The sequence below is a fragment of the Schistocerca serialis genome, chromosome 5, assembly GCF_023864345.2.
Source record: "Schistocerca serialis cubense isolate TAMUIC-IGC-003099 chromosome 5, iqSchSeri2.2, whole genome shotgun sequence".
In the NCBI taxonomy this organism is placed as follows: domain Eukaryota; kingdom Metazoa; phylum Arthropoda; class Insecta; order Orthoptera; family Acrididae; genus Schistocerca; species Schistocerca serialis.
The window spans coordinates 147,525,641-147,540,660 of record NC_064642.1 but is presented as its reverse complement, the minus strand read 5'-3'; the positions used below and the strand labels follow the sequence as shown (position 1 = coordinate 147,540,660).

At 36.6% G+C, this 15,020-nt stretch overlaps 1 protein-coding gene across 1 annotated transcript in view; it reads right to left on the bottom strand.

Annotated features, from left to right (window-relative positions):
- The window catches only part of LOC126481282 (papilin), a 260,118-nt gene that overhangs the window by 127,267 nt on the left and 117,831 nt on the right, over positions 1–15,020 (bottom strand). Inside the window, exons 20-22 of the mRNA XM_050104920.1 lie at positions 9,189–9,368; positions 3,844–4,020; positions 1,873–2,049 (exon numbers count right to left, since the gene is read on the bottom strand). Coding sequence (XP_049960877.1) covers positions 1,873–2,049; positions 3,844–4,020; positions 9,189–9,368 — 534 coding nt within the window. The remainder of the gene's footprint in view (positions 1–1,872; positions 2,050–3,843; positions 4,021–9,188; positions 9,369–15,020) is intronic.

Below are 15,020 nucleotides of genomic sequence, written 5' to 3'. Positions count from 1 at the left end.
AGAACCCCTGGTTGTGTTCCTTCATTGCTCACGGATGCACTGTTCAGTACACCTAAGGTCTATATACTTTCATTTCTTTAACGAGCAACATTATGGTGTAATGAAATCTGTGTACATATTAGTATCACAGTTTAAAATTTTGTTACAGAAATGACAATTTTAAACTACAACAACACTAATATGAGGTGTGGCAATAAAGAAACTGGATTCATGCTCTAACACTTTATTGAAAAACTTACACGTAACTGAAATGTTGTCCCCTTCAATGTGGTCCCCTCTCTGATCCCTGCACCACTTCATGCGAATTTTCCATTGTTGGAAGCAGCGCTGCAAGTCTTTTTCTGTTATGTTGCTGACGAGGGTCATAGGTTTTTCCTTCACTTCGTCCATAGACACAAACCTGGTTCCTCCAAGTGCAGACTTCAGTTTCGGGAAGTGAAAGAAGTCGCATGATGCTAGGTCAGGTGAATGGGGTGGACGTTCCATCACTGGAAAGTTGTTTTTCACCAAAAATCTCTTAACAGACATTGCACTTGGGGCCAGAACGTTATCCTGACAAGGAATCCATGAGCGATTCTTCCACAGATCTGGTCTCCTTCGTCACGAACATTCACAGAGGGTTTTCAGAAGAGTTACATAATAAACTTGATTGACAGTCTGACCTACAACCACCCAATCAATGTAGATAATCTGTTGGACATTGAAGAAAACAATCATCCTTTTTTTAAATTTTGATTTGCTCCTGTGGACTTTCTTCTTCCTAGGGGACTGTGGGCTCTTCCAATGCAGGGATTGTCACTTAGTATCTGGAGTGTATTGGAATATCCATGTTTCATCACACGTAATTACTTTGCTGAGGTAATCAGGGTCATTTTCAACATTTTCAAGAGTGTCAGCACAGCAGTCCACTCGATGTTGCTTTTGCTCGCTTGAGAGTATTGTTAGCACCAATTTAGCACAAACCTTTGTCATGCCCAGATCATCATGCAGAATCTGTCTAACAGTTTCCTAACTGAACAATGGAAAATCCAGGATAACAACATTATGAGAAGGAAAGTTGCTACTCACCAAATAGCGGAGATGCCGAGTTGCAGATAGGCACAACAGAAAGACTCTCACAGTTATAGCTTTCGGCCATTAAGGCCTTCGTCAACAGTAGACACACATAGGCACATGCACTCACGCTGTGTTTGCATGAGTGTGTGTGCATGTGCATATGTGTGCCTATTGTTGATGTAGGCCTTAATGGTCAAAAGTTATAATTGTAAGAGTCCTTTTGTTGTGCCTATCTGCAGCGCAGCATCTCCGCTATTTGGTGAGTAGCAACTTTCCTTCTCATAATATAGTTTCCTTATTGATTCAGACAAGTTCTGTAATTGCTCGAATGCTCAGGTGGCAGCCTCCTTGAACAATTCTATTGACCTTCTCCACATTCTCGCCAATTTTCAAAGTGGAAGGACGTCTTCAACATCTTCCCTACCATCCATGAACCTCTTAACCCACTCAAAAACTCACCTATGAGATAGACACTGATCATCATAAACTTGTTTCTCAAACTGTAAGTTTCTGTGGCAGATTTTCCAAGTTTTGTGAGGAATTTGATGTTAGCACATTGTTCCACTTTAGAGTGTACCATAATTCTGACAGAGTTCAGACACAAGACCCGTTTCTAGGAAGGTTTATAGCCAGACTAGCCACCACAACAGTGTGAAATTTTATATGTATGTCAGGGAGAGTTCCAAGATTATTTTGCCACTCTTCTCTTTGTCATCAATAAAATCAGAAATATGCACAACAACCAGCCTGGTTTCTTTATTGCCACACCTCATGTTACTTTCTTTACAGAGAAGAGAAATTTTTGCAGTATCTTACCAATGGTATCAGGGAGCACACAAAGTGCCTCACATTCCTCTTGAGTTTGGAATTTGTTGTTGTTACCCAAACAACCTCCATAAATGAACTGACCACACTGCTTTCTTTCCGAATCATAATACCAAGTTGGATAGTAGCCTTCACATGGACCTGCTATCTTAGGTAGGTAACATGCCTCTGCAATCATAAAATATACAGTAGATTGGCTAAATTAACAATAAACAGTTCTCAGTTTAACCATCTTCAAAAGGCAACCTATCTACAACTCAGAAACTGATTGGAAAAAGAGAGAGAGAGAGATAACTGATAAATAATTAATGCTAGAAGGGCATTTTCTGAAGAAAATAGCATTAAAAAAAGACAAATCAAACATTTTTAACATATTTTCTGTGCCTGATCAGCCCATAAACACTTCTGTCTGTTTATTCTGATAGCACAGTTACTATGACTTTGCCCTTACTAGATGTGAATACAACAGTGAATTTTGATTTGGCATTGCAACCGAGTTACAGCTGTACTTCTCTTTTATTTTTCCAAGCTGCCATCTGAATATGTATTTTAGATGAGGCCACCTCTTTTGCCCCACTAAGTAATATTAGAACATTAATTATCTAACTTATAGTCACAGTCATTAGAGTCATACATTATCATTACACTATTTTTAAAAAAGGTTAACTGTACCATTGGCAGCGACATAACTGGCTATACTAAACAAGTGTCTATTCAACTTATTTAGGAAGAGTGTATATGTACACACAAACACACACACACACATACACACACACACACACACACACACACACACACACACACACACACACACACGCACACACGCACACAAAATTCATAATATATAAACTGAAATAATGTTATATTCACTGTGGTTATCTGCATACTATAGTTAATCATGTCTCGTGTTAAGTTTTGGCTGACTAGGTACACAAATCCGGATCACGTAACACACTGTACATGCTTAATGTGTTGGTACTTTAGTGGTATAGAATAACATTTTGTGGCTTATAAGAAGTTTTTAGTTTATTTTGAATTTTTTTTTTGTAAATCCATGAACTAATTATGTTGAGCAAGAACTCACCAGTACAGAATGCTTCAGTGTTTAGAGAACATAAATTTTCAATTTATGTATGAAATAAAAAATATCCTCAGAAAATTGAGATTGTAAATGACTGAATGAAATTAAAAACTGATGGAAACAAATGAAACCAAATGTAGAATTGTCAATGGAGACAAATGTATGAATTTGAATTCTGAGCAGTACTGTTTTGTAACAGGAAATGTATATCTTCAAGGTGAAGGGAAAAAAGTATCTTGCAAAAATCTTTCAAAATAGTGAAGTTAATTGTGATTAACCTTATAATAATTGAAATCTATGATCTTGTCGTTAAGCATATATGGATGATACAGTGGCAGAGGTGACAATGGACTTTGTGGAGACTGATGTGAAGAGTTGATTGTTTTTTCCTTGCACACTTGTCAAGTAAAATATTTTGTAAGAATACATGAATCACCACATCCTGTTACAAGATAAGTAGCTAAATGGATTCACAATTTTCCATAATTTAACATAAATTTTATCATCACTGGCATGACATGCTATGTTTTTTCATAAGCCATTAATGTAGTGCCATTTAAATTATTATTTTTCATATTTTAGGTGGGATGAGAATGTTAAAACTTCTGTGTCCTGCTTCTGAGCTTCAGTTCTCATTTATTCCCAAGAAATGCATAACAAGTATTCTGATTATTCAACGAGTTTTGAAACTCCTCTGAAACATTACTAGTATCATAAAAATTGTGTGAAAGCTGGACATCCTGTGTACATACCTTAAATATTATAAAGTGATGTAAACTCTACAAATCTTATAATCTATGAAATTTTAATGTCTTAAATTACAATTGAAACTCCCAAAATACAAATATTAGCATTGTTTTTAGAAATAGATAGTTCACTACCTCTTCCAGGAGGTTCAACACAGATATTCTTGCATTCTTCTTGTGTTTTGAATCTGTTTTCATTGCCTTCACAGCCACCATACCAAAACCGTGAACAACCTCCATATTCAGTGTCAAAGAACCACTTGACAGTAAAATCTCGACATGAGCCTCGGGACTTTGGTAATGTACAGATTTCTGTAATAAAAGCAAAACCTTTAATCCTGAAACAAGATGCTAATAGCAAAATGTGCAATAAAACATAATGGCAATAGTCACAAATGCAACAGCCAGTCCTGTGTATAACAAAGGAAAGAACAGTATTATCTTCACTAATGAGTAAGTTTTGGGAAGAAATAAGGAAGAAATACAATGAAATTGCTTGATTTTTGTACGGAAACAGGAACAAAATAACAGATGGATTATGTTAGGGTGATCTGTGTCACTTTACCCCTTTGCAGTATCTAATTTCATTTAAGTATACTGAATCTGCTCAGGTGTAATAATTACATATTTTTACATTGCCACATAGCAGTTAAAACGTGTAGGTGGCAACAGTGCTGCAGCTACACAAAAGTGAATTCTGTTGCATGAACACTTGTTGTTAAGAGGTGATTTGTAGAGACTTGATCAATTCATCAGGCCTCCACAATGAGAGAGTTAGATATTGTATGGATAAATGAATAAGAATGTTTTATTTTATATATGACAGCAATCAAGAAAACATTGATAGGGGCAAATTAATGTAATAAATAATTATCATTTGTTTTTATGTATGCATCTAATATACATCCTCAACTTTTCAATATTTATAGCTGTCAAAAGATTTTGATGGACTGTAAATAATGGAAGGAGTAAGGGTAACAACTCACTGTATAGTTGAGACAGTGAGTGGCTGATCCACAGGTAAATAAGACTGAAAATGTTGCTGAACTTTTGGCTACAGAATAAACATACTGACACATTCATACATTCACATGGCTACACTGTCCCAGATGACTACATTGTACTAGCTGTGGAGCACATCATTGTGCAGCACACACAACTCCCCCTGCTTATGCCAGAGTGAGCTCACTGGCACCACATTCATACTCTGTGTGTTTACTGACCTCTCATATTGTGTACATGCTGCACCAGTGCAATGTAGTTGGCCAGGAGAATGTAGCCATTTAGGCACTTGTTGATTCTGTAGTTATCGCTGAAAAAGGACATTATCTGAAAGCTCACCTAGATTTTCAATCTTATCTATGTGCTATCAACCACTTAATACCCTTACCTTACCTTTACAGCAAGTTATTACATTTACTCTTTATGTTGTTTAAATTCCAATATTTAAGCTGAGAAGGAATTTAGAAAATGGGTCACAAAGCAAGGATATGTAGGTCTCTGCAAATAGTTTCTTCTTTTTCTGAATTTCTCCTTGAAATGTACAAAGACTTTGTTTAACCCTACACGGTGGAATTCCCAATACAGGTGATGGGATCACATACAATACAGTGAAGTACTCTTAGCTTTTGTCGCAGGCTCTTTCTTCAAGGAGAAAGGAAGGTTCAGACCTCTCAGAACCATAAAAAGGAAAAGATGCAAGGTGAAGGCAATATATATCACACAAAGTATGAAGTCCAAGAAAGCACATCTGTAGCCATCCTCAATACAAAAATAGCAAATGGGAGTTACAGAATGAGAAGTAAAGAATGATGTACATTTTGCCAGCTATGGGGATTGAATATATGATAGTGGGTGCATGGAGTGGAAATGGCTATATGGATGGGTAGGGGTGGTGGTCTGGGAATAATGTACGGGTTGCCAAGGAAGTTGTGAAGGTGTGGAGGGTAACGAAATGCAACTCTGGATGATGCGAGGGCTATATCAAGGGAATGATGATTTGATTTCTGCACTTGACTGAAAGAAGTTATAGCCTTAACTAAACAAACACTGTTTTTAGCCTTGTTTCACAATTTATTATTAATGTTATTGCACAACCTATATTTTGGGTTATAAGCCCATTTGTACTTGAAAATGGGCTTATAACCTGAAACGGAGGTTGTGCAGTAACATTAATAATAAATTATGAAACAGGGCTAAAAACAGTTTTTTTCAGTTAATTTATAATGTTTCACTAAGAACCCACAGTTGATTCAATTAAAATGAGTTGTAGCCTTAGTTGGGTAATCTATGGAGGCTTGGGTGGTGCTGAGTAATTAATGGGGTGTTGAAAGCAGAGACTTCACTGCTAGGAGGAGAAGCCCTCTTTGTTTGCAGGTAAGGTCAAAGAGTTAATAGTGAGAACAGAAAACCTGGGAAAGCTTGTTCATATATGTGTTACTGAGTTTGGTGCTGGGATGATTTTTATCCCGATGTTTATTCTGTAATATGTCACGTATTTAAAATCATATATAAGTCTCCTTCCACTTGCTGGAACTTACATTTTTCAGACATCATAATGTGGTATTACACTAAATAGCCTTTTTGTGTACATTTCATATTCAAATGCTAATATCAATGAGTTGTATTTGTATAATTATCTTTCCTGTTGAGCTGAGCTAATGTGAAGTTATCAACTTTCTAGTTTTGCAAGATCATAAAAAACATGGCATTTTGATGAGTGTTATTTGTATAATTTTCTGGCAATATTTCAAAGTGAAGTCTATGTTATCTTCATGTAGGTGGTATCAGGGAGCAGTCTGACCCCTTTAAGTGTTTCAGGGCAGAGCAGGAGGGGAGAGAGAGGGGACTGAGGCTATACTGAAATCCCAAAGTAGTCGGTCAGGCTCCACCTCATATGCTATCTGTGCGTCACTAGGCTAGGTGTACTCAAAGGGAATTGGGGCAGTAACAGATCCTGAACACAGCTTGTTTCATGGCCTTGGCCACTGTTTATGAAGCAATGATTGATCTTAATTTCAATGTTCTCCTTTATTATGCTGTCCCAAAGGCCACTGGCCCTGCATGGCACATTATTCCATTCAAAATCCAATACATGACCATTGTTCAAGCAGTGTTGGAAAATGTCTGTCAAATGCACCACAGCTCACGCTCACATTGAATATTGCATACATCAGGCATGTACAGTCCGACTGGATATCTCATCTCCAGTGGTTAGAATATATTTTTGATGCCACATTTCTTCAGAATCATTATCATCTTGATTGCTACGGGTTCCTATAAAGGGAAAGAAATGCTGGTAATTTTAAACCTTCATGCATTACTTTGGAGTTGCATGTTGTTTGCTTTTTCCTTCCTAATTTGTGTGTTACTGTATCAATTTCTCTGAAACACCTTACTCAGGTGTTGCAGTTCAGGCTTCCCTGGACATTTATGGCCTAAACGTTCAGTGGACCAAGGTCCTCAGGAGTGGCAATCAATTCAATGAATCCATATTTATATGCATCTAGCTGCCACCACTGAGCTCACTAAAGTATTACTTTGAGAACTATGGTTGACAAGAGTTTACACAGACTATGTAAACTGATCTTTGCTACAGTGAAAAACTTCTGCTCACAACATCATCCTCAGATCTTCCTATTCTATTGTGTATCTTTGGCTCTCAGGGAAGGAACAGTCTGCTATTATAGCTTGGAATTAGGTGTCTTATGTTTTGCGTTTTTGTCGACAAATTACTATTTTATATGCCTATGGAAGTAGAGGTTTTAGCTCTGTGAGACGTTTAAGAAATTTAATAGTTAAAAACTATACTAAAAGTATCTTTCTCTTATATTATGTATGTGTCTTTAGAAGCAATATTGTAATCAGACACCAGTCCAAGGTAATGAACCAACTAATGCCACTTGTATACTCAACACAAAATGGTCATGGTCAACCAACACAAATCATGAAATATGAATTACAACAATTAACTGTCTCACATATCCTAATTTTGTCCAAAAATCGTGCAACTGTGTGATTTACTCTGAAATTTATGTGTCAGATGTGAACAATTTGGAAAGAAAGTTTACTATAACTAATTTTGTATGAAAATGTCAGAAGAAAAATGCAAATGAGTAGAGCAAGAAGAATAAGGGAAAAAAAGAATAAAAAAAGAAAGAAGCAAAATTCACACACAGTTTGATCATATGATGCCAAAAGCTGAAGCTTTGAATACTGCTTGTATTATTTTACAGGAGATGAACTCATTGAAGACAGAGATATAGTGCTAGAAGGCATATATAAGGATTATAATTTAAGTGGTAATCAGCCACAAGTACAGCTTAAAAAGATAGCAGAAGACATATATTTCATGAAGACTAAGCCTACAAGACTGTGAGTTTCAAATGTAATAATACTAAGAGACAACAGGCTATTCTACATTTAGTGGGTGAGGATAGTCACTAAATAGTTACAAGCATTAACCAGAACTTTTTGTTGTGGTGGTCATGTGACTTAATATGCAGTTTCCATCATTACCCTCATATTTGCCAAATTTCTGTTAATGGTGGCTCCCCACTATCAGAATTCATGTAAATATTACCCTATTGCATTCATCATCTCCACTTCAATGAAACTGCAGCCTCAGTTCAGTCGGCCGGAGTGGCCGTGTGGTTCTAGGTGCTTCAGTCTGGAACCGCGTGACCGCTGCAGTTGCAGGTTCGAATCCTGCCTCGGGCATGGATGTATGTGATGTCCTTAGGTTAGTTAGGTTTAAGTAGTTCTAAGTTCTAGGGGACTGATGACCACAGATGTTAAGTCCCATAGTGCTCAGAGCCATTTGAACCTCAGTTCTGCTAAATGCAATGCACCATTTTTATTACTGATATCTTCTTTCTGCCACCACTTCAAACAGAGTGAGAAACAAATTTTCAGGAGTTCGGTTTCTCATTTAACTTATATTTTTAATCCTGTCTTAATTATATGTGTAACAAAACTAGGGTCAGTCAGATCTTATATTAGCCTTCTTTTCATAATACATAACCTGTAATTTTGTGAAAAGGAAAATTGCTAATCACCATATAGCGGAGATGCCGAGTCACAGATAGGCACAACAAAAAGACTGTCATAAATATAGCTCACGGAAATGCAACTCACACAGACGACTGCAGTCATGTAGCCTTAGTTTCCCCGAGACTGCAGTCATGTGTGTGTGAGTTGCGTTTGTGTGAGTTTTGTATGTATGTGTTTTTTGCCTAATTTTGATGAAGGTCTTACTGGTAAAAAGCTATATTTGTGACAATCTTTTTGTTGTGCCTATCTGTGACTCAGCATCTCCGTTATATGGTGAGCAGCAATTTCACATTCCATCTTGGATTTTCCATTGTTTGATGACCTGTAATTTTACATTTTTGTTACTTATTGTACACCGAGACAGTGACTCTTCGTTATTCATTACATCAGATGTGTGTATTGAACAAAACATTAGAAAAATGACACACCTGAGGCAATAATGGGTGCATCTTCACATCCCTCAAACTTTTCTCCTTCAGCTTCTGACACCCCATCAGGACAACAGCCATACTTTGAAGCTTCACATCCACAGCCTTCTTTGTTTGGTCCAGCTGCTGGGGTCTTATCATCTGAGCAGCAACCAAATTCTGTGTTTTCACACCCGCAACCTGTAATACACAATGATTAAAAGTAAATCCTGTATTTTAAGGGCAAATTTGCTCATGAATATGTTAGCAGTGGCATTTGCATGCATATGTCCACTATTTCAAAAGCTTGGGATGTGGGAGGGTGGATGGGAGGTAAGGTTGGGGAGCATAATGGAAACAACAAAAGATTCCAACATTTGGCATAGCAGCATTATCAGGTTGGACCCATAACATTAATGCACTGATACTCAACACTACATAGGTTAGTAATACATATCAGCTTTTAGTATTTGTATAAAATATAAACAGTAACACTTGATCATTCTACAACAAAGGACATATTTAACTAACAGCACCCACAACCATAGCCAAGGTGCCTACATAAGAAGTTTTCATGCCATTATAGTGAGGGCACGTACTTTGTTGATGGTGATCTGTCCATCAGCCCTTTCTGATTAGATGCCTAAGCCTATCCCTCATGGTCTTCTAACCAATCATACAATACAACTCTTTCTTTCTTTTACTAATGATTTAGTCTCCTGAAGTGTTTGCTTGAATTTATTACATTTCGCCATTTAACAATATGATCAAGAAATATTGATGTTTCAAAACTTTGTTAATTTTTGCACTGTATTTACTTGCATTTTTGTATTTGAAATGTGAAAGGTCTGACTAAAAAGGTGAAAGAACAACAATGGAAATGGAGATGGGACCAATAGAGCACATAAATATGTTTTTAGTCAATCACTCAAAAATTGTGCCATAAAGTAAGTGAGCAGAATCATTATCATAACAAAGACATTTAAATGTAATATTAACCCTTTTTTTTGGGGGGGGGGGGGGGAGTTTGGAAGTATGTTGATGGTTAGTGTGCATAATAGGTGTAAAACAATGTGTAGGACTATAGACAGATGCTGAATGAAAATCATTTGGCTGTCAAGAGAGCAATACGTGAAGCCTTCAGTGTCTACTGTGGCACAATATGTCAAATGTCCTTCGATAAAACCCAAAGAAATTCTCATCCTATGCAAAAGCTATTAGTGGCATAAAAGATAGTTCCAATCACTTGTGAATGACACAGGAACTAAAATTGAGGGCAGCAAAGCAAAAGCTGGAATTTTTAACTCCATTTTCAGATGATCCTTTACAAAGAAAAACCCAAGAGAATTTAATCCTTGTACCACTGAAGAGATGAGTGAAATAAATGTTAGTGTCAGTGGTGCTGAGAAACAGCTGAAATCTTTAAAACTGAACAAAGTTCTGGGGGCCCAATGGAATTCATCTCAGATTGCATCTGTATTTGTGGCTGAGTTAGCCCCTCCTCTAACTATAATCTGTCACAGATCCCTCAAATTAAAAATCATGCCCAATTGTTGGAAGAAAGCACATGTCACATCTGTTTACAAGAAGGGTAGTAGAAGTGATTCACAAAACTGCTGTCCATTATCCTTGATAAAGATTTGTTGTGGAACCTTAGAACATATTTTGAGCTCAAACATAATGAGGCATCTTGAACAGAATGACCTCCTCCATGTTAACCAGCATGGATTCTGAAAACATCAATCCCACGAAAACCAACTCGCACTTTTCTCACGTGGCATACTGAAAGCTTCAGATCAAGGAAGTCAGGTAGATGCAGCATTTCTTGATTTCCGAAAAGTGTTTCACTCAGTACCATACCTATGCTTATTGTCAAAAATATGGTCATATGGGGTATCAAGCAGAATTTATGATTTGCTTGAGGACTTTCTGGCAGGGTGGATGCAGCATGTTATCTTGCTGTTCATTTTGTATATTAATGATCTTGCAGACAATATTAACAGTAGCCACAGACTTTTTGCAGGTGACACAGTTATCTATAGCAAAGTCCTGTATGAAAGAACCTGCAAAAATCTAAGTCAGAGCTTGATAAGGTTTCAACGTGCTGCAAAGATTGGCAACTTACTTTAAATGGTTAGAAATGTAATACTGTGCACTTCACAAAATGAAAAAAACACAATATCAAAGGACTATAGTATCAACGAGTAACAACTGGAATCTGGATGTAATACTTTATAGGGATACGAAATGGAATGATCACATAGCCTCACCATGGGTGTAGGCTGGTAGTAGACTTCACTTTATTGGTAGAATTCTCGGAAATTGCAATCAGTCTACAAAGGGGATTGCTTAAAAATCATTTATACAACAAATTCTGGAATATTGCTCAAGTGTGTGGGACCCCTAGCAAATAAGACTAACAAGTGATTGAACATATACAGAGAAGGGTAGCATGAATGGTGACAGGTTTATTCGACCCATGGGAGAGCGTCACAGAGATGCTGAAAAACCTCAGCTGACAGACTCTTGAAGATAGATGTAACCTATCCTGAGTAAGCCTAGTTGCAAAGTTTCAAGTACTGGCTTTAAATGATGATGCTAGGAATATGCTACAGCCCCCTATCAATCACTTACATAGGGATCATGAGGACAACATTAGATTAATTACAGCACACACAGAGGTATTTGAATGACCATTCTTCCCATGCTCCAAACGTGAATTCAGTGGGAAGAAATCTAATAACTTCACAATGATTTGCTGAGGATGGATGTAGGTAAATGCAGTGTAGAGGTGAGTGACCTAACATTTAAGAAAAAAAATTTCGGAAAAGTATACAATCAGCATACCATGGACATAGAGATTAGAAGAAAATGCGGAAGGATAACATAACTTTACAAATTCAATACATCAGTCATACTCTGTGGACCTCACTGAGAGAGAGGGCAGTGGCAGTGGGTGGGTGGGTGGGTGGGTGAGGGGGGAGGGGGGGGGGGGAAGGTGTTACTTTTGGGACAAGATAGGAAGTAAAAATGTGCATTTTACTTCAGTGTAATAAAGCTAAATGACTTAACATTATAAAATATTATAGTACAGCTATAATATTTCATAATGTTAATCAGATTATAACCTTATAGACCCCACATTAATTTTAAGGGTTTCTTTAGTTTTGACTTGAATTCTGACATATGATTTGGCAGGTTATTGTATAAATATTATCTAAGATCTTTCAATACTAACATTCAGCCCTTGAAATATTTTTAGGGGTTGGTTTTGGTCGTCATATTATATTCATGCTTTTCACATTCTTTTAAGGAAAGAGATATAATAGCAAACACAAGGCATATCACTAAAGAGTGAACTGGATACCAAAAAAGAATTTTTTAGAGGTCGCTACAGCATGCTCTAGAACTAACACCAGGTACAGTTCTTATGACACATTTTTGCTTTCTAAAACTATTATCCCTGTGCATTAAGTTTCGACAAAAATTATTTTTTAATCCATTACTGAATAGAAATACGCAGAAAAAACTAGTTCCTTCTTTTTCAATACCCTGTTGCAGTAGATTTGCAAACTGCAGGAAGTACTGAATTGTATTTACTGGAAGTTGTTACAAGTTAATGACAATTCATTTGCATTGAACCATCTGGTTATGTTTTCACACATTTTATTAAATGTCTTTTCAGTTACAGGCCTGGTACTAATTTTTGTGTCTATATTTGAATTGCCTGAAAAAAGTACCAACTTTATATCTTCTGGTAATACAACAGGAGACCTTTTATGTATCTCAGAAACAACAGAAAACACAAAATAAAGTCCTGACTATTTCAGATTCTAAGTGCCCGTCATTACGTGATCAACATGCAACTTGTGGTGACATCAGTTACTGTGCAATTAGCCAGCTCAAGAGACAAAAGATGAATTGCTGATTTGGCAGATAGAAGGTAATATAAATGTAGAGTTTTGTTCATTATGCTTTGTATTTACACTGATCAAGATTTAGTGTGCAGTAAAGTTATGGACTGAGTACTCATAATGTCCACAATTTATTTATTTATTGTCATCAAAATACCCTTAGTAGAGACCCAAATGTGACTCATTGAAGAGGAGATTCAGGACTGAGATGTTTTCTTCTTCTATGTAGATTCTCTGAAAGAGGGTAATAGGAAAAATGACCTTGAAGTATTACTCGGTTCTTTCAATTTGACACCCGTTATTGATTTTCCTACTCGGGTGGTAAAGGATAGCAGCTCACTGATAGATAACTTCTTTATAGACCAAGATAAGTTTAACCAGATAAATGCTCAGCCTGTTGAGAATGGTCTTTCTGATCATGGTGCACAGCTAGTTACAATATATGACATAGCTCCATTCAGCAATACTAAACAGTCCTCCAAAGTAGTACGTTCAGTCAACGATTTAACAATTGCAAATTTCAGGGAAAGCCTACAGCAGTTAGACTGGGATGAGGTGTACCGTGAACCTGATGCCAATTTAAAATATAATTTATTTCATGACATTTTTGTAAATGCATTTGAAAACTGCTTCCCCAAGAAAATAGTTAAATATACTTGTAAGAAACCTTGTAACAAACCATGGCTTACTAAGGGTATAAAAATATCTTGTAACCGGAAAAGGGAAATGTATCTGACAGCAAGAAAGAGTAGTGACCCAGAAACTATCAAAAATTATAAAAACTACTGTGTTATATTAAGAAAAGTTATTAAAAAATCCAGGAGTATGTGTATCATGTCTGAAATCAGCAACTCTGATAATAAAATTAAAACAATTTGGAATATTATTAAAAGAGAAACAGGTCAACCAAGAGCAGAGGAAGACAGTATTACCATCAAATTGAATGAAAACTTTACGAACAAAAAGTCAGAAGTTGAAAATATTTTTAATAATCATTTTCTAAATGTTGTGGATATAGTAGGATCAAGGTGTTCATTAGAAGATGCTAGGCTGTTAATGGAAGAGGCCATACCTATGCAATTTGATACTATTGAAATCTCACCCACTTCTCCCTCCGAAATTAGGAAAATAATAAACTTGCTTAAAAGCAAAAACTCACATGGAATTGATGGCATTTCCAGCAAAATACTAAAAGCTTGTTCTCAACAGATAAGTAAGATTCTCAGCCACCTGTGTAATAGCTCTCTGGAACAGGGCATTTTCCCTGATAGACTGAAATATGCTATTGTTATACCTTTGCATAAAAAGGGGGATGGATCTGATGTCAACAATTACCGTCCAATCTCCCTTCTAACAGCTTTATCCAAAATTTTTGAGAAAGTAATGTATTCAAGAGTAGCTTCACATATCTGTAAAAATGAAGTACTAACAAAATGTCAGTTTGGTTTCCAGAAAGGTTATTCAACAGAAAATGCCATATATGCTTTCACCAGTCAAATTTTGAATGATCTGAATAACCGAACACCACCCATTGGGATTTTTTGTGATCTCTCAAAGGCTTTTGATTGTGTAAATCATGAAATTCTGCTAGACAAGCTCAAGTATTGTGGCATGAGTGGGACAGTGCACAAATGGTTTAATTCGCACCTAACTGGAAGAGTGCAGAAAGTTGAAATAAGTAGTTCTCGTAACATGCAAAGATCAGCACATTCCTCAAACTGGGGAACTATCAAGAATGGGGTTCCACAAGGGTCAGTCTTGGGTCCTTTGTTGTTCTTATTATATATTAATGACTTGCCATTCTATATTCATGAAGAGGCAAAGTTAGTTCTCTTCGCTGATGATACAAGTATAGTAATCACACCTGAGAAACAAGAATTAACTGATGAAATTGTCAATACTGTCTTTCAGAAAATTACTAAGTGGTTCCTTGTAAATG